This window comes from Chrysoperla carnea, chromosome 5 (assembly GCF_905475395.1).
Source record: "Chrysoperla carnea chromosome 5, inChrCarn1.1, whole genome shotgun sequence".
Taxonomy (NCBI): Eukaryota; Metazoa; Arthropoda; class Insecta; order Neuroptera; family Chrysopidae; genus Chrysoperla; species Chrysoperla carnea.
Window position 1 is genome coordinate 49170163 of NC_058341.1, and position 22995 is coordinate 49193157.

Consider the following 22995-nt stretch of genomic DNA (forward strand, 5'->3'; position numbering starts at 1 on the left):
ATTCCGTCTCACCATGATTAAGGGAGATAATTATTGTAATAAAGTTCCTTATTCAGGAAGATTGATTCGATGAGGTGGGGAAATGCATGGCTTTTACTACACCACTGCTACGGTACAAATACAGATACTATAAGTAATATGTTAGAATAAGTAATATTACTGGTTGGAGATATCCACAATACTTCTGGTAGATAGACCTGCCACCAGAAGTATTGTGGGCATCGCGAACCAGTATGGGCCTGACACGCATATTGCATTGTCTTGCCCTCCATAAGAATTGCTAAGGTGACCATTGCCTCAATACAATATGGCTTTCACACCGATACTGATATAGTGATATTAACAAAAAATTTCTTACCGTGTACATTGTGCAGACTGTGGCATAGCTGTACAATTCTCTCTTATTTCTTCTTATTCGAATCTCTTAAGCATACGGAACCCTTATGAATCACATGACTCTTTTGTTATCAATAAATAAAAACTGGACTTTTCTATTTTGATAAGAGCTTGTCATAATTTTTCTTGTGACTGTATGTTTTTTTTTTTAAATAAATATTTAATTATTACCATACTTAACTGATTAGTCATACTTTTAGCATAATAATTAACCCTTTTATTTGTTATTAATTTATTTAAAATAGATAATATGTTTATTTAAAATTATTATTACTAATAATAATAAATAATAATAATTTGTATTATTTTCATATAATTAGGTATATTATTGCACGACTTTATATTACTCATATTTTTAGAATTTTGTGATAATAAAATAAATAATATCCTAATTATGGTAATTTATGTATAAAGACTGAAAAGTAATTTTAATTGTTTTACGTATCGAATATTGATTATACCTTTTAATAATTGGGTGTAAGTACAAATATAATAATAAATACATACACGGTATCACTTTAATAACAGATCAACAATCAAGAACTTTGCATAGCAGCATTTTTTTTGAAAAAAATGTTTCAACCAAAATAAGTTTTTTCTTTCTTTCAAGGTCATACGAATTCACCCATTAATTAAATTTTTTTGACCTGCGAAGCTTTTGATCAAATGAGAAGCGTACCTATTATCTAGATTCTAGACCAATATGTCTAATGGTGGAACGTGCTGCCATGAGCAAATCAACCTACTTAGAAGATTCTGTCGAAGCCAGAAACACAGCAGAAAGCTCACATGCTCTCTGCAAGGACTGTTTTCAGAATGAAAAGTTTTACAGTTTCAGGCTCAAACACTCTAATCCTAACTCCCTGTAAGCTGTTCCATTTGCATTCCAACTAATATGAACAAATGGTCTTCATGAAGTTCTTTCCATCTTTCCATGTGGCATCATCTGAGATCCTCAAATTCTAAGATAGTAGTTTGATGGTATAAACACCCCGTGAAATTCCAATAATAAATGTGACCATAGGAATTACAGACTCGAGCAAGGAAGCCATATGAGCGTTCCTTCCCAAACTAAAAAGTCTGTTTCCTCCTTTTTCTTCATACCAGAGTAACCCGTTATCTAGATCAGCCTATGTCTATGTTATTGTAAGTGGCTCAGTGTTTTAAAGCAATTATAGAAATTTTGGAATCTTGAAGGCTAAATGACCCGAAATGTGTTCTGGTAGTAAGGAAAAATACTGAATACTAAAATGTGTGCTCCACCATTACCCCCCTCCACAGGGTGAAGATTTAGGCATACAAAACCGTTGCATACTAACCAAGAGTAATCGCTTCCTTTTTGTATACTAGATCCATCCATGAAGGGATAGAGTTGAGGAGGGGAGGAAAAATTGAGCACATCTCAATCTCATTCCTCAAGGAAAAATATATGCAACCTTAAATTTTTAGATAGAACGGTAAACTGGAAAAATGGAATCCTGAATTTCCAGAACACAGACTCCAGACTGATGCCTACAGAATAATAAAGTGTACGTAAATTCAGCTTAAATTGGTTGCTGAAATGCTGATATTCATAATATGCTTGTGCAAACAAAATTATTTTCTTAGAACATAATAATTAATTATAAAATGTTTACAGTTATTTTAAATTATTAAAAACATAACAATAATTTAATTAATTAATTATTATTAACTATAGTTCATAATAACTCAACATAAATAAACTATAAACAAACATTGATGAAAATGTATTGATTACTTATTTGATTGCATTGTGACAAAAACAAGATTTAAAATTAACATAATAAACAAAAATATAAAATAATAACAATTAAAAAAAACAAAAACTTAATGTCCTTCAGCATTTCAATTTCCCCAATGAAAAACAAATGTTTTCCTACTTTTTCCTCTTCTATCTGATTATATACGTATTTATTCTATGTATAGATTGTAGAGTGACAGATTAAATAATATAATTAATACACTGGTAGCAAGTACCGATAGTCTTTTATTTAATGGCGGTGATTTTACTTCTTAATTACTTTCTTTCTTCGTATCATATGAAAAACCAATCTGTCTTAATCGATAACGCTCATTTTTGAAAGTGGATCGTATGCAGCTATACTTGCAATTTCATTTTCGTTTTGTGGACAAATCAAAACGAAAAAATGCATTACAACTTCGTATGTTCTTAGTCGAACTGCCGTCTTTCATAATATCTATATAAAAACGTCATCAAATTTTCAATTTCGATTTAGTCGGTAAAAACAAAGACACAATAACTTTCTATCAGAAAGTTAAAAATAAACATTTAAAAAAAAAAAAAAAAAACACGGAAATCTCATTTAGGATTTTAGGATTGTCCTGCTTGTCCTATTCAAATAAGAAATCACGCCAATTCTAAAAGGATACCTAGCTAGAATGAAAATGTCAACAATTATGATTTCATGATTGTTCTTGGCTACAGCCAATAATACCTTTGGTACTTTAGTACGAGAAAATGTTTCCCAGAGTTTTGGAACCAACTGTAAACGAAAAATGCCGCAATCTTAATGTCATCAAACTTATTGGCAAAAATCACTCCGATACAACTGCATAATTTCCTCAATTTACAAGAAAATTCTTCCAACCTAACTATCGGTGCTATTTTCATCGTTTGAATACAATTGCTGGCTTACAGTAAGTTTTGCAACCATCATATGTAGTTTAGCATCCATCTCGTTATCTCATTTAAAATATATGAGTTTTTATGGACGTTCTTATGTAAAAACAAAGAAAGAATCTTCAGAAACAGTATTGTGTGTGATGCGTAATCATATCATTTGATTTAGGTGGGAGTCTTGTTCGCACACTGCTTGGCAATAACACGCGAATCACACACGTATGTATTAAGTACATAAAACCAGAGTGGAGAAGGAAGAAGGCAAAAAGGCACCAATCTGGGCGATGTCTTCCTTTCGGTCGTCGTGTGCTTTGTACTGCGCATCTTTGGTTTTCAATTTTTTGTCTTTTTCAATTACTTAGACAGCCTGATGCACAGCACAAAGTACTCAACGACTGATGATTAGACCCCGCCCGGATAGGCACCTTAAATTCAGCCACGGGCGCTTATAGCTCGGGATAGGAATTTCATGTCCTTATTAGAAATGTTCCTGCATCACACACAATACATTGTCTGAAGACTTTTTCCTTGTCTTATACATAAAAACGTCCCCAAAAACTCTTCTTCCTCCATATATTTTAAATGGCTAACGAGATGGTTTCCAAACTGTATATAATTCTACCTTCAATATTTAATAAACTGTTAGTACTTTAGTTGTTTCATGTTTATTAGTAAATAAATATAATATACGTAATATTTGTGTTACCTTCAATTAATAATTTGTTTGTGTTTATGTGAATAATAAAAATAAATATGTATACACATTAAATCTGTATAGTCATTGAAGAATGTATATTTATATTATGGATATACCTACAAATCATACATCATAACGTGGATAATGATTGGTACTGGTATTCGTGAAATCGGGTCTTTTGCAACCAAATGCATTCTCATTTTTGTCCTATACAAGCAGGTAAATTTTTTAATACCCTTTACTGTGTTAAATTTATCCGTTTTCGAAATAGAGGGCGCAGAAGGTGTTGCGCTCAGCTTAACGTAATGAAAAAAGTTTCAGGCAAAATTTGTAGAAAATTTTACCCTGTACAACTTTTACAATCTTTTTTTAAATTTTGTTTAAGAACATTATAAAATTTGTCCACGCTAAAAAAGTTTAAACTATAACTAAAGTATTATCAATATGAGCTTCTTAACATTCATTTTATTTCCTTTAAAATGAAAATAAGAATATACTGGGGTTAAATAAATGTCAATTTCCATTGTAGTGTATGAATCGCCACAAAACGATTTAAGTGTCACAAAAAAAGCTGGAGCTCAAATATTCGACACAGAAATTTTGCAAGAAATTTTTTACTTTGCAACCAAATCAATAATTAATCAAAAAGCAATTAATTTTCATACTAACTTTAATAGCCTCAATAAATTTCAAAAAAAAAATAATAACAATAAGATTTGAGATAACATTGTAGGAAAATGAATTTTCTTCGTATTGCCTAATATTAAAGTTAATTACATTTTTAGTTATTTAAACCGACTGTTACCATACTGGATATATATTCCGAGGGACAGCATCCTTTTTGTTAAATGATTAGTACATGCTTGAAACTTGACAAGTTCTTTTTGGTTCCTTTTGGCAAGTCTACCAAACTTTCTCTCTACGACTTTTTTCGAAAGTGCTGTATTCGAAAAAAAATGTTGTTGATTGCACACTATTTTTACAAATTATGGATACAAAAAGGGTATGTACTGAATTTACAAAATAAACATACCTTTTATATAAATCCTTTAATATGGCTAATTTTAACGGTAACAGCCTGTATAGAGGAAAAAGTATGAAAAACAAAACAACGAGTTTTGTTGTTTTTCAACCATAATAAGTAAACAGTGCGTTGGTGTTTAATATAGCACCGCGGGTGTGGGTTTTAACTAATCAAGATGCCTGGCTGATGTAATTATTAATAAACAAGTATCTAGTATCTACCGGTAACTGTTGTAATATTAAACTACTCTTACTCTCACTAGCATAGTAAGCGGCCACTACTACATTAAAGATGAGTAATTCATTTATTTCTAAGGTTCCGTAGAGAATTAGAGATTTTCTTTCCACTGACCATAGAAGGGGCTCGGTAAAAATCACTTCTTAACATAATGATGGAAGCGATGGTAAGTATATAACAACGTGTATATTAATGCATTTACTCATCAAATTTATCTTTCTTCCAAAAGACAGAACAGAATATTTGTGGTATAGTGAGTGTATAGTGAAAATCTCTTCTTAATACAATGGTTTCCTTTCTGCACCAAATAATCAAAATGGTTTTTAAGGTATTTCCAAATTTTTTCGAAATTTTTCAAAAAATTACCCGTAACATTTGAAAAAAAATGCACTTTTTGCGAATCTTTTATCAAAAAACTTAATAACCCGATGGGCATTCTCCCAAAGTTTTGAGAAAAAATATTTCTAAGGAATTGAGGTAAGTGTGTACCGATATTTCAAAACAACTACGTGATAAATTGAAAGAATTCGAAGTAAAAACAGTCGGAATCGTGCATTTTATTACACTATGTTTATAATGATACATGTTAAATTTCCCCAACTTAGAAAAAATTCAGCTGAGGATTCGTTTTACTAATATAGTAAATTTCGAGTTACTAATATAGTAAAGTTCTTGGCAACCAAAAAAAAGTTTGAATATACCTTAATATTTTAGTATATAAAAGCAGAGTCAATGTGTAGGAAAGGAATATAAGAACCTGGTAGAATATTCTAGACAGTCTTGGAGCGTACCTCGGGACAGCGCTGGTCATTGGTGCTAGTATTACTTTAAAAGTTTTCGTAAAAATACTTCATTTTTATGTATAATTATATTTTTAAAAGTTCGGTAAATACCTACTATTTTGAAAGGAGTAAAACTTATAAAATTGGAAAGCACTGAGGAGGTAAAACATCAACTAAAAATTATAAACGTTTATAAACGTTTCTGTGCTTAAAATTTTCTTTGATAGTTGCCTGAATATGTGCGGATATTGCGCGCTTGATTAATTGATCGATAACATGCGAAATATCGGTTGAAAAATCAGTTGTGAAACATTTTGAAACACTATATTAATTATTTTTTCAATTTTTTATGTAATATAATTGCTTCAAATTGATATTTTATACTATTAGTGATGTCTTAGTTATGGATGGAGGTTTTTTTCTTCACAAATTTGCTTGGGCATCTCGTAAAACTGTGCTAGAAGTTTTAAAATTGTTTCCAAACTGCAAGCAAAATCGTTTTTTTTTTTTTTACGGTCATCCGGATGATGCTAGAGTACTAAGTCAGTAGAACGTATGCATTGACAATTGATAAAAACCCGCTCTTATAACAGAATTTGACTGATAATAATACCCCCAAAAGAAAAATTTTTTGTAATGAAAAAAAAATTTATTGTTAAAAAGTACGATATGAGTGAACTGCATCACCTTCAGTAGGTGGAAGATTCGCTAAGTTAAGTAACCACCTACATATTGAACTTTTAAACTTTTCAAATCACTCCGTACCAAAATCACGACTCAGTACCGATGCATTTTTCATTACAAAAAATTTTTCTTTTGGGGGTATTATTATCGGTCAAATTCTGTTTTAAGAGCGGGTTTTTATCAATTGTCAATGCATACGTTCTACTGACTTAGTTCTCTAGCATCAACCGGATGACCGTAAAAAAAAACTATTTTGCTTGCAGTTTGGAAACAATTTTAAAACTTCTAGCACAGTTTTACGAGATGCCCAAGCAAATTTGTGAAGAAAAAAACCTCCATCCATAACTAAGACATCACTAATAGTATAAAATATCAATTAGAAGCAATTATATTACATAAAAAATTGAAAAAATAATTAATATAGTGTTTCAAAATGTTTCACAACTGATTTTTCAACCGATATTTCGCATGTTATCGATCAATTAATCAAGCGCGCAATATCCGCACATATTCAGGCAACTATCAAAGAAAATTTTAAGCACAGAAACGTTTATAAAAAAGCACGCGTATATGAGCTATTGTAATTTAAAGAAACATGGCTTTTGGTCGATAAAAGCGATTTTTGCCCAAACTTTTCAATATTTTTCAAATTTGCTAAAACGATCTTCTTGGGAATATTAAGGACAAACTTTTCACTAAGGGTCGTTTAAAAATATATTTTTTTCAAAGAGATATGGGCGTTTCAAAAAAATGCAATTTTTAACAGTTTTTTTTCAATAAATTTTTTATTTTATAATTTTTTGACATCTAACTGGGCTAGCTCGATTCGAAATTAAAAGTTACGCATTTTTTGTTCGAAACTTTTTTTTATACAAAGCGTATTTTTAAAAAAAAACTTAAAAAAATGGTTTTCGAGCAACTTTGGCAGCCATTTTGAATGTCTTCCGGTAATTTAAAAGTGTAAAAAAATAGTGCATTGAATTCTACGGAAAATTTACGACTTTTTACATGCATTGGTTTGCTGTATCTCGGTTACTAAAATTTAACATTGTGCTCAAAATAGATAGACTAGACTATTATAAGATTTATTGTAGGTACTTATATTTATCGAACATTCTAAGAAAATTTAAAAAAAATTTAATAACTGCTAATAACACCGTTACTTAATATATTTATAGCAGGCTTTTAGATTATAAACAAAATTTTTATTATGCTTGACTGAAGTGAAATTTGATATTTCCAACAAAAATTTCCATTTCTATAAAATTTATAATAGCTTATTTTAAAATGGCTATAACCTGTACGATTAATTTCCTTTTAATTATTACTCTAATCTTATTATTACAAAATCACGTAGGTATAAAGGTAATAACTATTATACTTCAAAGGAAACTATCGCCTTAATCAAAAAGGGGTTTTGTAGAATGTCTACAATCTATTTTTCAAAATGTAATAAAATTTTGAGTAAATGTGAAATTCACAATTTGTCCGTCAATTAGAAAAGTATAAACTTTCTGCATGGGTTAAATGTACCAGTTGACTAAACCTGACACATTTTAAATCATATCTTAAAAAACTTGGTTCAAAAATATTTTCTTAATTCCTTAATTTATGGCGAATTTTCTGGTTTCAAGAAAACGGTTCTTATTCGTCTTGTTAAAGCATAAACAAAAAAATTTTATAAATATTCAGCTGTGTGTATTTAAATTGTATACGTATACATACGATGTATAAGTATTATGTACAGTTTCATGATTGCTGGCACAAATAATATACATTTTAGCAGCATGTTTATATGAACTTGGCTATAACGGGCGCTCAGTTTAATATCTACTAAATTATTCAATTTTTTCCTCTGACGAGTCCCAAAACTATTAATCAAAGAGAATAAGATAGAGAAGAAGCAGCTCATAAGAGCTAATGTGAAATCGTATTATACGAGTTTCAGCGTCTCTACCGAATAAGACTTTCAAACGTCGCCCCCGCAAAGTCACAATTATATTTCTTAGTTGCAATCCTGGCTGTTTACCATTCTGTATTCTGTATTTCCGGTAAAGACTTCAAAGATGAAAATTCAAATAAATGTCAATCATTTATTAATCGTTATATAATTCCCGCCTTTCGGATCATTTTCTGCCTCAGCGAATTCATCGAATTTTATAAAGACCTCCCACCCTTCAGCCCACTGACGACGCCATTTGTTTTAAATTACAGTGTTTATTTGCGGCATAATTTTAAGATGATTCATTAAACAAGAACCTGAATGCTTCAATAAAATTAATTTAAAATGTTTATCCTTGATTTTTGAGAAAGAATAAATTCCATTTATTCAAAAAGAAAACTGTGTATCATCTTTTCAATTTTGCAAAATATTTTTAATCAATAACTATCAATTCAATTTTTTAATGAATTATTCATTGATTTGCGAACTTTGCTTCACTGTTTTTATGGCATTTTGATGTATTCAAAGGCTTAGAACTTTCAATAAAAAATTATTTATTTATTTCTAATGCAAATTAAACTAGTATTAGTAGCCAAACAAGTTACCAGCCATAATTATTATCAATTAAATATAAATCATATTTTTATCTGTTTACTGACTTTTAAGCATTAATATGGCAATTTTATGTCAGCATAGAATTCATTTGAACTTGCCTTGAATTGATTCGATTATAAAAGTAGGATTAGCAAGTCGCAAAATAGATATCTCCGAAAATCTTTCTATTGACAGGATGGTTCAAGTTATGACAGCAGGATTTCATCAAATGGTAGATAACGTTTAAATAGTGAAAATATCTCAATACACTTATAGCCGGGAAAGAGTCTTTTTCAAGACGCTGTTGAAATTTTGGAAAATAACGGATATTTTTGTGAACATTTCCAAAACGTCTTCTTAGAAAAATTGAAAATTTGACAGTATGAGCGAAGGATCCTTCATGATTTAAGTTTTATGTTGAAAAATGCGAAAACTAGGGCTAACAGATCTGGATTTGCAATTTTCACCTGCCGAGAAAAAATCTGTAGCACAAAAACTTAAATAACCCGATTATTGTGTTTCTTTGATAAAAATCAATTATCAACTACATCTATATAGAGGTTTTCCAAATTCTGAAACAAACATCGCTTTTATTTGACGACCTTTTGAACAGTTTCTGAGATGTCGACCAAAATCTGTATACGAAAGGTGAGATGGTATGGTTCGTATGTACCTAAGAGCAATATCTTAGAAACTACGCAGCCTATAGTGAAATAAATCGGTCCAATTTTGTGGAGTTTCCGTCGTTCAATTCCCACAATGAAATGTATAAAATTTTTGTCATACTTCATTTAATTAATTGCACATTACAATAATTCATATTACATTATAAAATATGAGTCCCAAAATTTCTAGTAAGGATTTAAGAAAAAGGTTTTTTATTGATTATTTTTATGCAGGCGCATTTGACAGAATACCCTGATAGATTCTGTCTGAGAACTGAGTCCGCAATTCATTATACGGTCATTTAACATGATGTTATCGACTCATGTCTTGAAAATAACTTTCTGCAAAATTTGAATCGTTTTTAATAAATTTGATATCAATACGACCTTCAATGAAAATTGATTATGCAATCTTTTAAAATTTAACTTGATATTTTTTTATTAAAACCATACTTAGATAAACTAAGATAAATTAATAGAAACCTCTTCGGATTATTTTAAACGAGGGAATATGAAAATCTGCTGGTGCATTGCATCAGCCTATTTCATTTATCATCTCGTGTAACAGATACAATTGTGTGTTTAACAAAATTTATGACTTAATAAAACATGCGCATAAATTAAAATCTGTTTAGGATTTATTAGGCGTGATATGAATTCACCTGAATTAAATATAGATATGTGATTTTTCAAACATAAGGAAATTCAGTATATTGCCGTAATCAGAATCTTATTGTATCCGATTTTAATGAAAGTTCTTGAAACCTATCCTAGTTCAACAATTATCGCTCAAGATCCAAACACTTATCTCTATTAGTTATCGATTTGAGATGAAAATGGACTCCTGGACTCAAATTTTTCCAGATTTCAGGTTTAACTTCCAATCATGAGTAAATCCAGTCAAAGTGGAGTAAAAAAGCAAGCGCTACATGTAAATATACGAAGATACGATAGTAACATAGTTCCTACCGCGTGTCCCACAAAAAGTCGGGGTTTTCCTATAATCGTTGTTACTATGTTATAGACGAAGAAATTCCTTTCAGAACGTTTTAGATTTTATTCTAGTGTCACTCAGAATAGCTTACACTTCACAAAGAGTAGACCGGCATGTATAGAAGTGCTTGTGCCCGAAAGTTTCTCATATCATTTTGACGATGATGATTAATTATCATTAATACTCGGCTTTAGACTATATGTATAGAAATCACTGTAATTGTAGCACTTGCTGAGAAAATGTGCATCGAAAAGTAGACGAAAGGTAGAAAATTTATTGCCGCTTCATTCGATTTAACATTATGGAACTATTTCGATTATCCTCTATATTTATTTATTCAACAATATTTATCAATCGCGGTTACAGATATGTGAAAATATTTTTGTTAATTTAAGCCACAATGAACTAATCCCACCACAACAGCTTACATCACACGTGTTTATAAAAAATTTCAAAACAAATTAACTTTATTGCGTTTAGTTTATTTAAACATTATTCATAGTTTTATGTTTTTTTAACATTGAAAAAAAAAAAAAAACTTTGAATGGCCCATTACAAAGATTATATTTCATAAACAAAACAAGCATCTGTTTTTTAATCAACCAAAAATAAAACCGGAAGTAAACAAACAATTATGAAGATGTGTTTTGTGTACATAAAATTACTACCTCTATGTAGTACGACACATTTAGGAGCTGTACGATCCTATTCGATATCCAACAATTACGTTGAATTTTCAAAATTATTACAATCTGTTCAGAACCGTGAGCAGTGTCTTAAAAATAGTCGCCGGATAATTGGAAGGTTTTGTATTCAGAACAACTCACTGTATCATTTCTTATCCCCATGCCTACAGCGATGGGTATTGATTTTTTACCCAAATTACCTCGACTTAACGTAACGCTACTTGGTAGCCTGTAGAGGAGAAAAAACAATAGAGGAGATGGATCCCTTTACTGGCAATGTTAAAAAAGAGTATACGAGTTTCAAAGCTTCTAGTGATTGGGTCCAGTCATAAACGCTTTTCACGTCCATAATTTTGTGTAGAAAAAATTTTGTTAGCAGAGCGTAGTTTTGGTCTACGGACGTCTGCGTCACTTTGCGCCTCTTTGCTCTGTGTAATAATATCGTAATAACATTTACTGATTCTGTTGTAAATACAGCATTATTTACAGGACACAAATGTCCAGATGGCATTCGTGCCTGCATTCGCGACCTTTTTCCCTATCTTATGCTCATTGGGACGCTACCAATAAAACATGTCCCAAATCTTTTAGAACCCATTTATAGACCCCCTCCCTATAAATAATTTAGAATATAAAAAAAAAGAAAAGGTTATGATAAAAATTAAAATGATATTGGCAACGAACTTCGTAAGTCACGTTTCTTTGAAGTTACGTCCTCCCCCATGTAATACTTCACCACGTTAAACAATATCCCTTCTCTCTCCCCTGTTTTTGTGCCATATTTCATGAATAGTCCCTAGCTCTCTACCTATGGCGGATTTAAGGAAAAAGGTCCAGTGGACAAAATCTGGAAATAGGGCCGTTTTCTTCTAACCTTTGTTCATTAACTTGGAGCCCCCTTGTGGTGCCCTTCCCTACAAATATCTCTCCTCCTTGTATTTGTCTCCTTTAATGAACTTCGGATCCTCTTTTGGTGCCCTATTTCGAGGGCCCCGTGATCAACTGCTCCTTTGTCACCAATTAAAACCGCCACCGCATCTACATTGGACATTTCACATCTGATATACAGAAGTTTGTGGGTGGCTATTCACACTAGATTTTTGTGTATACATTTGATTATTAAACTGAGTAAAACTGACAAACATTTCGATGACATAATACCAGATATTAAAACAATGAACCTTGAGAATTATTATCAAACAATAAACATTTTTTTTTAAACAAATAAAATGTATATTCTAATAATTATTATTTATATTATATTATGTTTTTCATGATTTTTCCTTACCCGTATTTAAATATTTACGCTAAACAGCACGTAAATTGTCTAGGTCTGGCCTATATTATTCAAAACATTATCGCTATTATTATCACACAATATAAAGCCATGACAGTGATAAATAAACAAATGAAAAAAGTATCGATAAACTATTTTATAAGTAAGCTTTTAAGATAATTTTATACTGAAGTGTATAAAATAAAACATAATAGGTATCAGTTTTTTTTACTCATAGGTCAAAATGTATTTTTGCTCTAGGTTATTGCGACTTATTTTTTTTAATTAATTTACTGCATGTTTTAGAGTTTTAGATTATGCCAAAACTTGGTACTTAGGATTGGTTCCTTCTTCTAACGTTGATTCATAGTGAGATAATCGTAGCAACTGCCCCCTCCAACATGGAAACATCTTATAGATCTAATACAATTACCTTAATTTTGATCATTTGGCGTAAACTTTAAAGTAGCGAACAAGTAAATAATTATATCAAAAATTCTTTTGTAATGAACAATCAGCATTATTCATATATATTTTAAAAATTGGCTAAAAACAAATTACCAAACCGTACAGAGAACTCTTTTACCATTGTCATTAAATATTACCGCACATTATAATTAATACAATTAGCATATTTTTAATACAGAATAATTTGAACCATTTAAGCCAATTATTTAATGATAATAATTATGTATGGATATTTAAAAACATATTTGTCCTTGAATTAAAGAAATACAATCAAGTCATACCAATAATTATTATTTGACTTCAAAAAAAAACAACAACAACAAAAGTGCGTGTTTTGGAAAATAAATATATGTAGGTATGTATAGGTACCAATTTCGATAACTGCCATTATATTCAAAATACCTGTAGGCGTGCGTAGGTATTACGGATAGAAATTTAGTTTCCTGGGAAAAAGGGACATATTATATAAATCTTTATAGAGTAATTTCAGAATTTTCTCTTCATGAGGACAACTTTAACAATAAATAATCGAAACCCTATAGCCTTTCAAAGCAAGTTGGAAATATTTTTCGGGCTTTTGCTGCCGAGCTACGGCATCTGGAGCACCCTCAAATGAAATGCAGATGTCAATGATTTTAACTTCCTTACTAGTCTCGTTCAGGACCAATAGATCAGGACGAAGACTACTCCTTACGCCGGGTACTTGTCTATTGATATTCAAGACACCAACCGAGGTAGATGCGATCCTCGAGCAAGTCGGTCTTGAACGGCATTATGTAGCCGTTGCCACGCCGCTGAATGAATGGTACAATGATTAAGTAGTCGCTTATTACCGTTCTCAAATCGCCGTGTTCCATTTAATGGTACGACGCCGAGTCGGGCTCGGTGGATAAAGCGGTAATCGCAAAATCGAGTGTACCGCCCATTTAGTAGGAAGTGGTTGCTCGCTTCACTTAAGTTATTAAAAACTTGGCCAATTTGAATATTTGATAAAAAAATACTTTTCACAAACAAAGTATCACTGTCATAGACACGGCTTTCCTAACGACTTGATCACTGGACTGATTGAAAAATACTTCCTGGGCGCTATCAATTTTGGAAATTGATACGGAAGTTGTTTTGAAATAGATTTTTGGTCTGTTAATTTTTTTTTTTAAATATGTATCTATTTATTGAAAAGTTATGATTCTTATTATAAAACTTTGAAGTCGGTTTTTTTTACTTCTTTATTTCTTAAAATTTTCATTATTAAAAACATTTTTTATTTTGTGATTATTTTTCATACCATAAATTTTTTCAAAGGTAAAAACAATAGATTATGTAATTTCACATTTTTTACGAGTAAAAAGGAATGCATAGTATTTTTATTGCCTTTTTTATAGCAATTATGCAAAAATACAAATCAAAATCATTTTCAAGTATACTTACTTTTTCGAATCATAATTCTCAAGGTTTCGAAAAAAATAGTCCAATAAAAGTTATTTTTATCTGTCTTGTTTTTCAAATTTTACGAATTTTTTACTTGAAAACTGGAGAGTTTAGAGAAAAATGTCCAGGAACATGTTTTGTAAGTTTTAAACCCAAATTTATGATAAAAATTTTTCCGAAGCGATTCGGTTCATATTTTTTATTAGTTTATACAAGATCGTACTGGGTTCCTACCGACAACCTGCACTTTTACATTCAGAAGCATTTTTTAAACGGGATTTTGTAAAAATTTTCCATGCGAAAAACTCATGAACCTTCATGAAATGAATCCTTCATGAATGACGGATTTTACCGGGTCTAACTGTAACTAATCAAATCGCAACTCTTCAAACTTTCTTTTTACTCAACAAACAGATCTATAATCAATTAATAATGCGGTGATACCCTACCAGTAACAACATTCATCATGCACGCACAATTAAAATGACCACATCTCAAGTGGATTTACTAATTATAATCATGATAAATAAATTAAATTAGCAAACTGAGCTAATCAAAAATTGCTACTCAAACAGAAGATTAGTATTATTTTAAGAAGTATTTATTTAAAAATCTCAATTCTTAGAATACATTTTGGCAGTAATAAATTAACAAACTGGTAAAAGAAACATGAAAAATGAATTTTAATTTATAAATTATTTAAATAGCATGAATGTTTTAACTTATTACGCATTTCAATATATTAAAAAAAACATACTCCTCGATCCGTCCGTCCGTCCATCTGTATATATGCTGATATAATATCAACGTGTAAAAAATATGGCGCTTAGTTAAAATAATATAATTCATTTAAGTAATACAACACACACATGACTCCCCGCTTGAAAAATGCCGGCTGCATCAGTCAAGGTCGATAGTCAAAATAATAATAAGGAACCAAACGTAAAATCCAATAAATTAATTTACAAAAATTTACATGCTCTAGTAAGAAATATTATAAGAAAGGTTTATTTTACGATGCCACGAATATATTGTTATACGCTTCCAATTATGAAAAATTGGTCGTCAAAGAAGTAAAATTTAGAAATTTTGTATTATTTACAGCTCTTCATATTTCATAATTAATAAATTACACAATTTAAATTTCATAATTAGATAATAAAATGCAAGTTTTTCTATTATTTTTGACTTACAATGCCATCTGTTGTTTAACAATTAAACAAACATTTATCAATCAAAACGATCTCTGTAATCACTCTATTATCATGTTTCAACGGAATCAAATGTAGAAATACGCGTACACTTTGGGATAAATGTACTGTTTTCTACGAAGTAAATCACTATGATTTTCTGGGACCTTTTGATAAGTGTTGTAGGCTGTATAGACCGATATTTAACCCCAAAAAATGGGTTGAGACTCTGATCCCGACGCCATTTACATTGATTATTGAATTTCAAGTATACTTGGATGAATAGAACTTTTATTGTACCTTCAAAATGGTGATATTTACCGATTACTAGATTTCCCGATTCACGGTTCTAAAAATTGAAAGTTTAGGATTCACTCATCACTCGAAAAATAAGTTTTATCGATAAAAAGGAATCATGCAAAAATGTTGGATGTATAGGCGCAAATATTATGGAAGCATTAAACTTGATTTGTTTCCAAGCTCAATGAAATGCTTCCTCTACTCCAAAACTGGTAATAGATAGATGAACACTTTAAGTTAGATACCGACAACCGTACAGTTTAGGCAAAAACGTACTTACTGAAAAGTTTTACCCAAATTTATTTTTTCGTATAATTGTTTCTGCGGTATCTATACACTCTTCGAAAAAAATTCCCAATTAAAGTGATTTGTTTTTCTAAATTTTTGCTATCAATAACTGTCTTAACTATTCGGTTTACAAAAAAAGTTTCAAACAACAAATTTTTTGTTTTTATAAAGAACAACTTTCTAATTTAAAGTGTTCGTCTATTAAGTTTGCCAGTTATGAATCAGAGTGAGCTTTCAATTATACCTGTAAACTTAGATGGAATTTAATAACTGCATAAGATGTGTTCTTTGAAACTAACATTTTTCGTAAGTATTTTTCTCGATTTAATTTATTTTTCGAATTTCACATATATGTCAAGTTAAAAAAAACACCCTACATATACCCAATGAGAAAAAAATTCCCAATTTTGTTCACTTAAATGTCAATTAGTTTCATGAAATTCAAAAACAAAATAATTTTTAAAACATGAAATATATTTTTCGCATCAACAAAATACAAATCTAAATCATAAATCTAAAAAAACTATACTAAAAATTACAAGTCTTCACCCTTAACTTTCATTTTCGAAATAAATTTTTCGAATTCCTTTTCAGCATTTGTTTCAATTTCATTCTCAACTTGTTCGACACCAAGTACTTCTGGGATATAAAACTGCATCATATTCTCGATACCATTCTTTAACGTAACCATAGAACTTGGACAATTTGAACATGATCCTTGTAATTTTAATTTTACAATTCCATCTTCAAATCCAACATAAATAATATCGCCACCGTCTTCTTGTACAGTTGGGCGAATTCGAGTATCCAATAATTCTTTAATCATTTGTACAACTTCACTATCATCTTCGTTAATTTCTATCCAAAAAAATATAACGTTTACAAAAAAAGCATAAATAGATTGTATATAATTCTTACGTGTATCTGAACTTGTGGGTTTTGCATCGATTAAAATTGGTTGACCACTAGCAAAGAAATCCATTATTACAGCAAATATTTCTGGCTTTAATAGCTTCCAATCTGTTTCATCATCTGCCTTTGTAACAGTGATAAACTCAGGGCCTAAAAACACTCCGCGCACTCCTTCAATTCGATATAATAACTTGGCTAACGGTGAACAGTGTGCGGAAGCTACATTTGGAAAATCCATAGTTTGGCCTGGTTCTAATACAGCTTGACCAGGCAAAAATTTCAAACTATTTGGATTCGGAGTATCTTGCGTTTGTATAAACATCGAAAGTGATTGAGTCGTAGAAATTCTTCGACACACATTGTTGACGTTCAAATTTATTGATGTATTATTTATTTTGAAAAGTTTATTTGATCTAGAAAAATTTCAAAATTTTTCATTTTGATTAATTTATAATTTAATTGTATTCTTTACCTTATGGTTTTCAAATTTGCATTTCTATAGCAAGAAATGCAAGCCCATCGAATAGTATTTCGCATCATTTTGTCAAAATGTCAAGAGATTCAGTAATTTCTTATCACGTTTGACACTCATGCTCCAAATGTCAAAGATGTAAAAATAAAATATAAATACATAATATGTAAAATAATCACAAAAAAATCCAGGATTCTGAAATTTCAAATAATTTCGAATTAAATTGATTGGGTTTGGTTTAAATTAACAATTTATCAAAAACTTAAATATTTAACTACATATTTTCAAATTTGGCGCTATTTTATACATTAGTTGGCAGTATACAACTATAAAATGAAGCTATCTTCAATTCAGATTATTACAGCATTTTGTAAAGTAGTGTCAAATAATCATCGAAGATGGTTAATGTTATGAAAGGAGTTTTAGTTCAATGGTAAATATTAACGAAATATCCTTTTTTAAATAATTTTATTAATATTTAGATTATAAAAATATAAAAAAATTCATGAAACTTAGTTTATATAATCTAAATCAGCGGGAATACCAAACTGCTTATTTAGAACCGATTCCTCGACGAAAAATTTGTTTTTAGCCCATGATTTTACCGCAAAAATATTATCGGTCCATCGATTAATTGCTTCCTTCACCACCTTTAAATAAAAAAGAAAGATAGGTATTTATACATAACCCAGTATATTAAGTACTCTCGTTAAAGTGAAAATTTGGAGAATAAAATGGTTCGAGAAGTAAGTAGTCCCTACCTCTGCTTCTTTTTTCATTGCTTCCAGGACTTCAGGGTCGTTATCCTTATATTTTTGTATTTCTTTGTTTAAAACGAGCTCCTCAGCTTCAAGAATGGTCATTTCTTCCAAAACATTCTTACGTTCACTGGATTCTTCTCGATCGACCTATAAAATATTATTAAAATAATCGCTTCGTTTACACTAAATATCGAATACATACTGACCTTGGATAAATCAACTTTTTCTGACAAGGTTTTTAATTTTTTTCTACTTTCATCTAATTTTTCATTAAGTTCTTCAAGTTTTCTCTTTCGAATATGCTTTGCTTTGCTAGGATAAGCCCAATAATAAACAGAAGTTCCAATTTTATCTGTATCGATTAAACCGTCATCCACTAAGCTTTGAATTACATCCTTTACACTTTGAGCGATTATTCCTTTTTCTTTTGGTGCTATTTTCTCCAATTCCTAGAATGGACGCAATTTAATTTTTGGCTGAAATTCGAAGTAGTTTTCTTACCTTCAATTGAAAGAATTCCTTTTTCTCATAAAATAATTGTAACATACGACTTCGTTTTTCTTCAGCACTCACACATTTACGTTTCGACATGTTTGTTTCAGTGATCAGGCTATGAAACAATTTTTACTTCATTTGGATGAAACATTGAAACTGGGAAAAAGATTTATAATTCAAGATTTAGACGAGACTCATTTATTTATTGCAGCTGAAGTAATTGAAACTTTACAAGCTAAAATCGACGATTTAATGGATCAAATTAGTTTCCCGGTAACAGAAAAAGGATATTAAACATATTATAAAATGGCAGCAAGGGAATCAGGACGTATCAAGGACGCGGATAAAAAACGTGTCCTTGATGAAGCCGCTCGTAGACGTCGTCAACGTAAAGCTCTTGAGGCTTTAGAACAAGATAATTTTCATGATGATCCACATGCTGACTTGGTTATGAGTAAAAAGGCACCCAAATTTCAAGATAATACAGAATCACGAATTCGGCGAAAGAAATTAAAAAGTGCTGAATATTATAAAATGCGATATCGTAAATCATTTGCTCAGTTATTAGAAGAAGAAAAGAATATTAATCCGGATCCGCCGAATTATTCGACAGCTCAAGTTGGACCATCAAAATTACCACCAAGGAAATTTTGTGCAGTTTGTGGATATTTTAGTACATATACTTGTATTCCCTGTGGTGCTCGATACTGTAGTATTAGATGTCTTGGGACTCATTTAGATACTCGGTGTTTAAAATGGACTGCATAAGTGTTAATTATGTGTTAAGTAATTTGTATTTTTTTTATATTGTAAGCAATAATATTAAATTAATTGATTGAAGTTTAAAATCAACCGATTCTTTATTTTTATTTACTTACGTCTTAGCTGATATCCTTATTTCCGACTTCCTGAAATAAATTCATCTATTGTCCTGATTTTAGTTCAAATTTATCGAAAAAATAAGAACAACCGGAAATTGCACCCAAGTTACAAAAAACTAAAAATTTGCAATTTTGTGATATTATTTGAAAGCTTTAGGAGATGTGTATATTCCAAAAGAATGAAAAAAATTTAACATTGACTAACCTCTAAACAAAAAGTTGTTATATTAACAAAATACCTACTTCAATTAAGATTAAATGAATTATGCAACAGGCAATTAAGTCAGTTTAATCAAACAATACTTTTAAAATTTGACATTTACGAACAACAACTGCGCGGAGTAACCTATAAAACGAAAAAAACCCTATACTGTATACTTTAAACATTATAGACATACAAAATACAATAAATTAGTTTTATAAAAAAATGAGACAAAAAAAATTCGAACAAACGCTTTATTTTAATAGAATCCAAAACGATTTTTAATTTATTTCTACAAATTTATAAGTAAGAAAATGAAAAGTCAATTCTAAAGATGTTATAATATAAGATAACATTAATTTTAAAGATGTTATAACATTGAAACTAAAAGTAATTAGTAATTCATAGCAAATCTTTGCCGATGGTATTGTTTCCTGCCAGGTGCAAATTTTTGTTTTATTCCACAATATTATTTAAATATAGACTCGTTAGATGACGTAAGTGTAACTAAAAAAAGAGTGTACTATGGTGACCTAGCAACCATCAGGGGTCTGAAACTCAACGTTAGATGGGTACGTCTTATTTGGCTAGAGAAATATATAATTTAGACATTGTTTTTTTCCTGCCATTGGTAGTGTGTAGTGGAGTAGTGTTTTTACATTACAAGAAAGAGCTATATTTGTCATGGCAGCCACTATATTTCATTCATCTCATTTTTTTAGACTGTTGGTATTGAATTTATTTTTATTTATCCTGGCATTTAAAACGTTCCCTGTCCATCTGAATTTCAACCCCCTGGCAACCATAGAATAAGATAATGCTGGCGACTTAAATTGAATTAATGTATCCAGCATAGACAAACATTCATAAGACGATTCAATCATGTTAATAGAATGGAAATGAGCGACATCAGCGTATCTCTTGAAAGTTACACGAACTATTTAAAAGTTAGGGTCCCCGCAGACTGCAGACTTTTTATCGGCCGATAGTTTAGTCGGGTTGGGCTGAAAGTGCGCACACCGAGCCAATTAAACAGTTTGGTTGGTGAACAGGGCGCACACTAGTCCAACAGTCGGCCGACTATTCTCGAACTAGTTTGTAACTGACTGTTGAAGTGGTCGCACAATGAAAATATTGTCCAGGAAAATTATTGGTCTCATCATACTCCGGAGGAGGAAAATCAACAAGAGATTCCGAGAGTATCGGGTGCATCCCATTCTCAGTGATAGATTAGTTAGTGGAAAATTTTACACTATGCATTCCAAATTACTTGATTACCCGAAAAAAATTTCCGCCTATTATTGAATGAGCATTACCAGCTTCAATGAACTTTTCAAGCTAATTGGACCAGCAATAGCGAAGGAGGATACAAATTTAAGACTTTCTATACCTGTGGAAGAGCCACATCACAGAGCGAACTGAGCTATCGGCCGACTAAACAATCGTCATGTATGCGCAGACGTGTATGCGCCAATACTGATTAAACAGTTGGCCGATAGTTGGCCGACAGATTTGTTTGAATGTAATCGGGTAGCCCATCAAACTTTTTTGTCGGCCGATACTGAATCGCTGTAGTGTGCGCATATGCATTCCTCTCCATACTGATTAAGAAGCCGACCAAACTATCGGCCGATAAAAAGTCTGCAGTCTGCGGGGGCCCTTAATAAGATTATCTTTTATAGGTGTTGCATGTAGCCTTACATATACATAGCCAACCTGTTATAACATCGGCATCATATCCTGAAGATAGCTGGTTCAAATCTTAGGTATACCATCAAAATTTTTTAAAATGACATGATCAAAACTTTGAATTCGTGTAGCCCTCAATAGTGTCGCTAGCGTACGATTGTTTCCAATAATTTTATTCATATTGCACTGTCTTTTAGGATTTGTCCATGGTTATGGTATCCAGTATTGTGTAGGTATTCGTGTTATCTGTAAGGACACCGATTACGGACGTTACGAGACTTACAGTAAACAGTACCACTCCAGAGTGTTTAACTCGAAATAAAATGTGGTTCCTAGAGTTGTCCTATAGAAAAAATCGTTAAAAAATTACAATTGTTAAATATGTAAAAATAGGATTGCTTTGGGGTACCGCAAGCTCTATAAATTAAAAGTAATGTAGAATAAGTAAACAAATATTATCTATTACGTATTTTGTAAGTTTATAATATTATGATTGAAATCAACTTGAGTCATGCGTTCCCAATTTAATACGACAAATGTTTATATTAAGAACATTTTTAATATTTAATTAATTATAATGATTTTAGAGTAGAAAATAAGGTTTTCTATGTATATTTATTACATGGTTTGATAAACAATGACCCTTTCTGCAATAAATTATTATAAATTTTTAAGTAGTGATAAGTAAAAAGTTGTTCTCTTTTTGTTTACAAAAAATTTCCTTCAACCAAAAAAAAACTGTTAATTTATTCTAATTTATTGAAATGTTAGTTTTAGTCCAACAACACGTAATCAAGTACTAATATAAATTCATAATATTATCAAGTGCAAATTTTAATCGGAATTGCAGCCTTGCATATTATCTTTTATTTTACAGTGTAATAAACACTTATTGTTTGTATTGTGATGAAAATTTTTGTTATTTACTATTAAAAAGTGTTGTAAAATTTTTTTAATTGCGTTATTTTTATCTCTTGAAAATGCAAATAAAAACTTTCTTAGTTAAAAGTTCTTTATATTAATGATAAGTAAATAAATAAATTACTGAGTTACATAGATAATTTTCTTAGAATATGCATTACAAATTTGTACTGAAATTTAAGGTATTTTAGGTAAATTAGCACTCTGTGATTAATAATTAAATTTTATATCGATATTTTAACTAACCTACACATGACTTTTGCACCAAAAAAAAGTATGTCAATTAACCATAAAATGCTTTCTGTACACAGTTTTGTTTATAAAATAATCCCGTAGAAATTTTTTAGAG

General features: G+C 30.5%; 4 protein-coding genes across 5 annotated transcripts; 2 read left to right on the forward strand and 2 right to left on the reverse strand.

Moving 5' to 3' along the window:
- Window positions 1-16800: 16800 nt before the first annotated feature.
- LOC123300601 (NFU1 iron-sulfur cluster scaffold homolog, mitochondrial-like) lies at window positions 16801-17833 on the reverse strand. Its single transcript, XM_044883197.1, has 3 exons — window positions 17698-17833; window positions 17232-17638; window positions 16801-17171 (listed from the first exon to the last, which is right to left on the reverse strand). Exons 1-3 carry the CDS (start codon window positions 17763-17765, stop codon window positions 16849-16851), a joined length of 798 nt encoding a protein of 265 aa, XP_044739132.1. The 5' UTR covers window positions 17766-17833; the 3' UTR covers window positions 16801-16848.
- Window positions 17834-18057: 224 nt separating this feature from the next.
- Window positions 18058-19247, forward strand: LOC123299816 (general transcription factor IIH subunit 5). Its single transcript, XM_044882185.1, has 2 exons — window positions 18058-18130; window positions 19061-19247. Exons 1-2 carry the CDS (start codon window positions 18096-18098, stop codon window positions 19245-19247), a joined length of 222 nt encoding a protein of 73 aa, XP_044738120.1. The 5' UTR covers window positions 18058-18095.
- LOC123299813 (meiotic nuclear division protein 1 homolog) lies at window positions 18208-20181 on the reverse strand. 2 transcript variants are annotated; one of them, XM_044882183.1, is made up of 5 exons: window positions 20078-20181; window positions 18960-19109; window positions 18665-18907; window positions 18459-18605; window positions 18208-18347 (listed from the first exon to the last, which is right to left on the reverse strand). In XM_044882183.1, the coding sequence occupies exons 2-5, from the start codon at window positions 19047-19049 to the stop codon at window positions 18210-18212; spliced, it is 618 nt and encodes a 205-aa protein (XP_044738118.1). In that variant the 5' UTR covers window positions 19050-19109; window positions 20078-20181; the 3' UTR covers window positions 18208-18209. The 2 variants fall into 2 exon arrangements, with proteins under 2 accessions (XP_044738118.1, XP_044738117.1); XM_044882182.1 differs by having other exon boundaries at window positions 20040-20161.
- LOC123299814 (zinc finger HIT domain-containing protein 1) lies at window positions 19260-19788 on the forward strand. Its single transcript, XM_044882184.1, has one exon. The coding sequence runs from the start codon at window positions 19260-19262 to the stop codon at window positions 19719-19721; it is 462 nt and encodes a 153-aa protein (XP_044738119.1). The 3' UTR covers window positions 19722-19788.
- Window positions 20182-22995: the final 2814 nt, after the last annotated feature.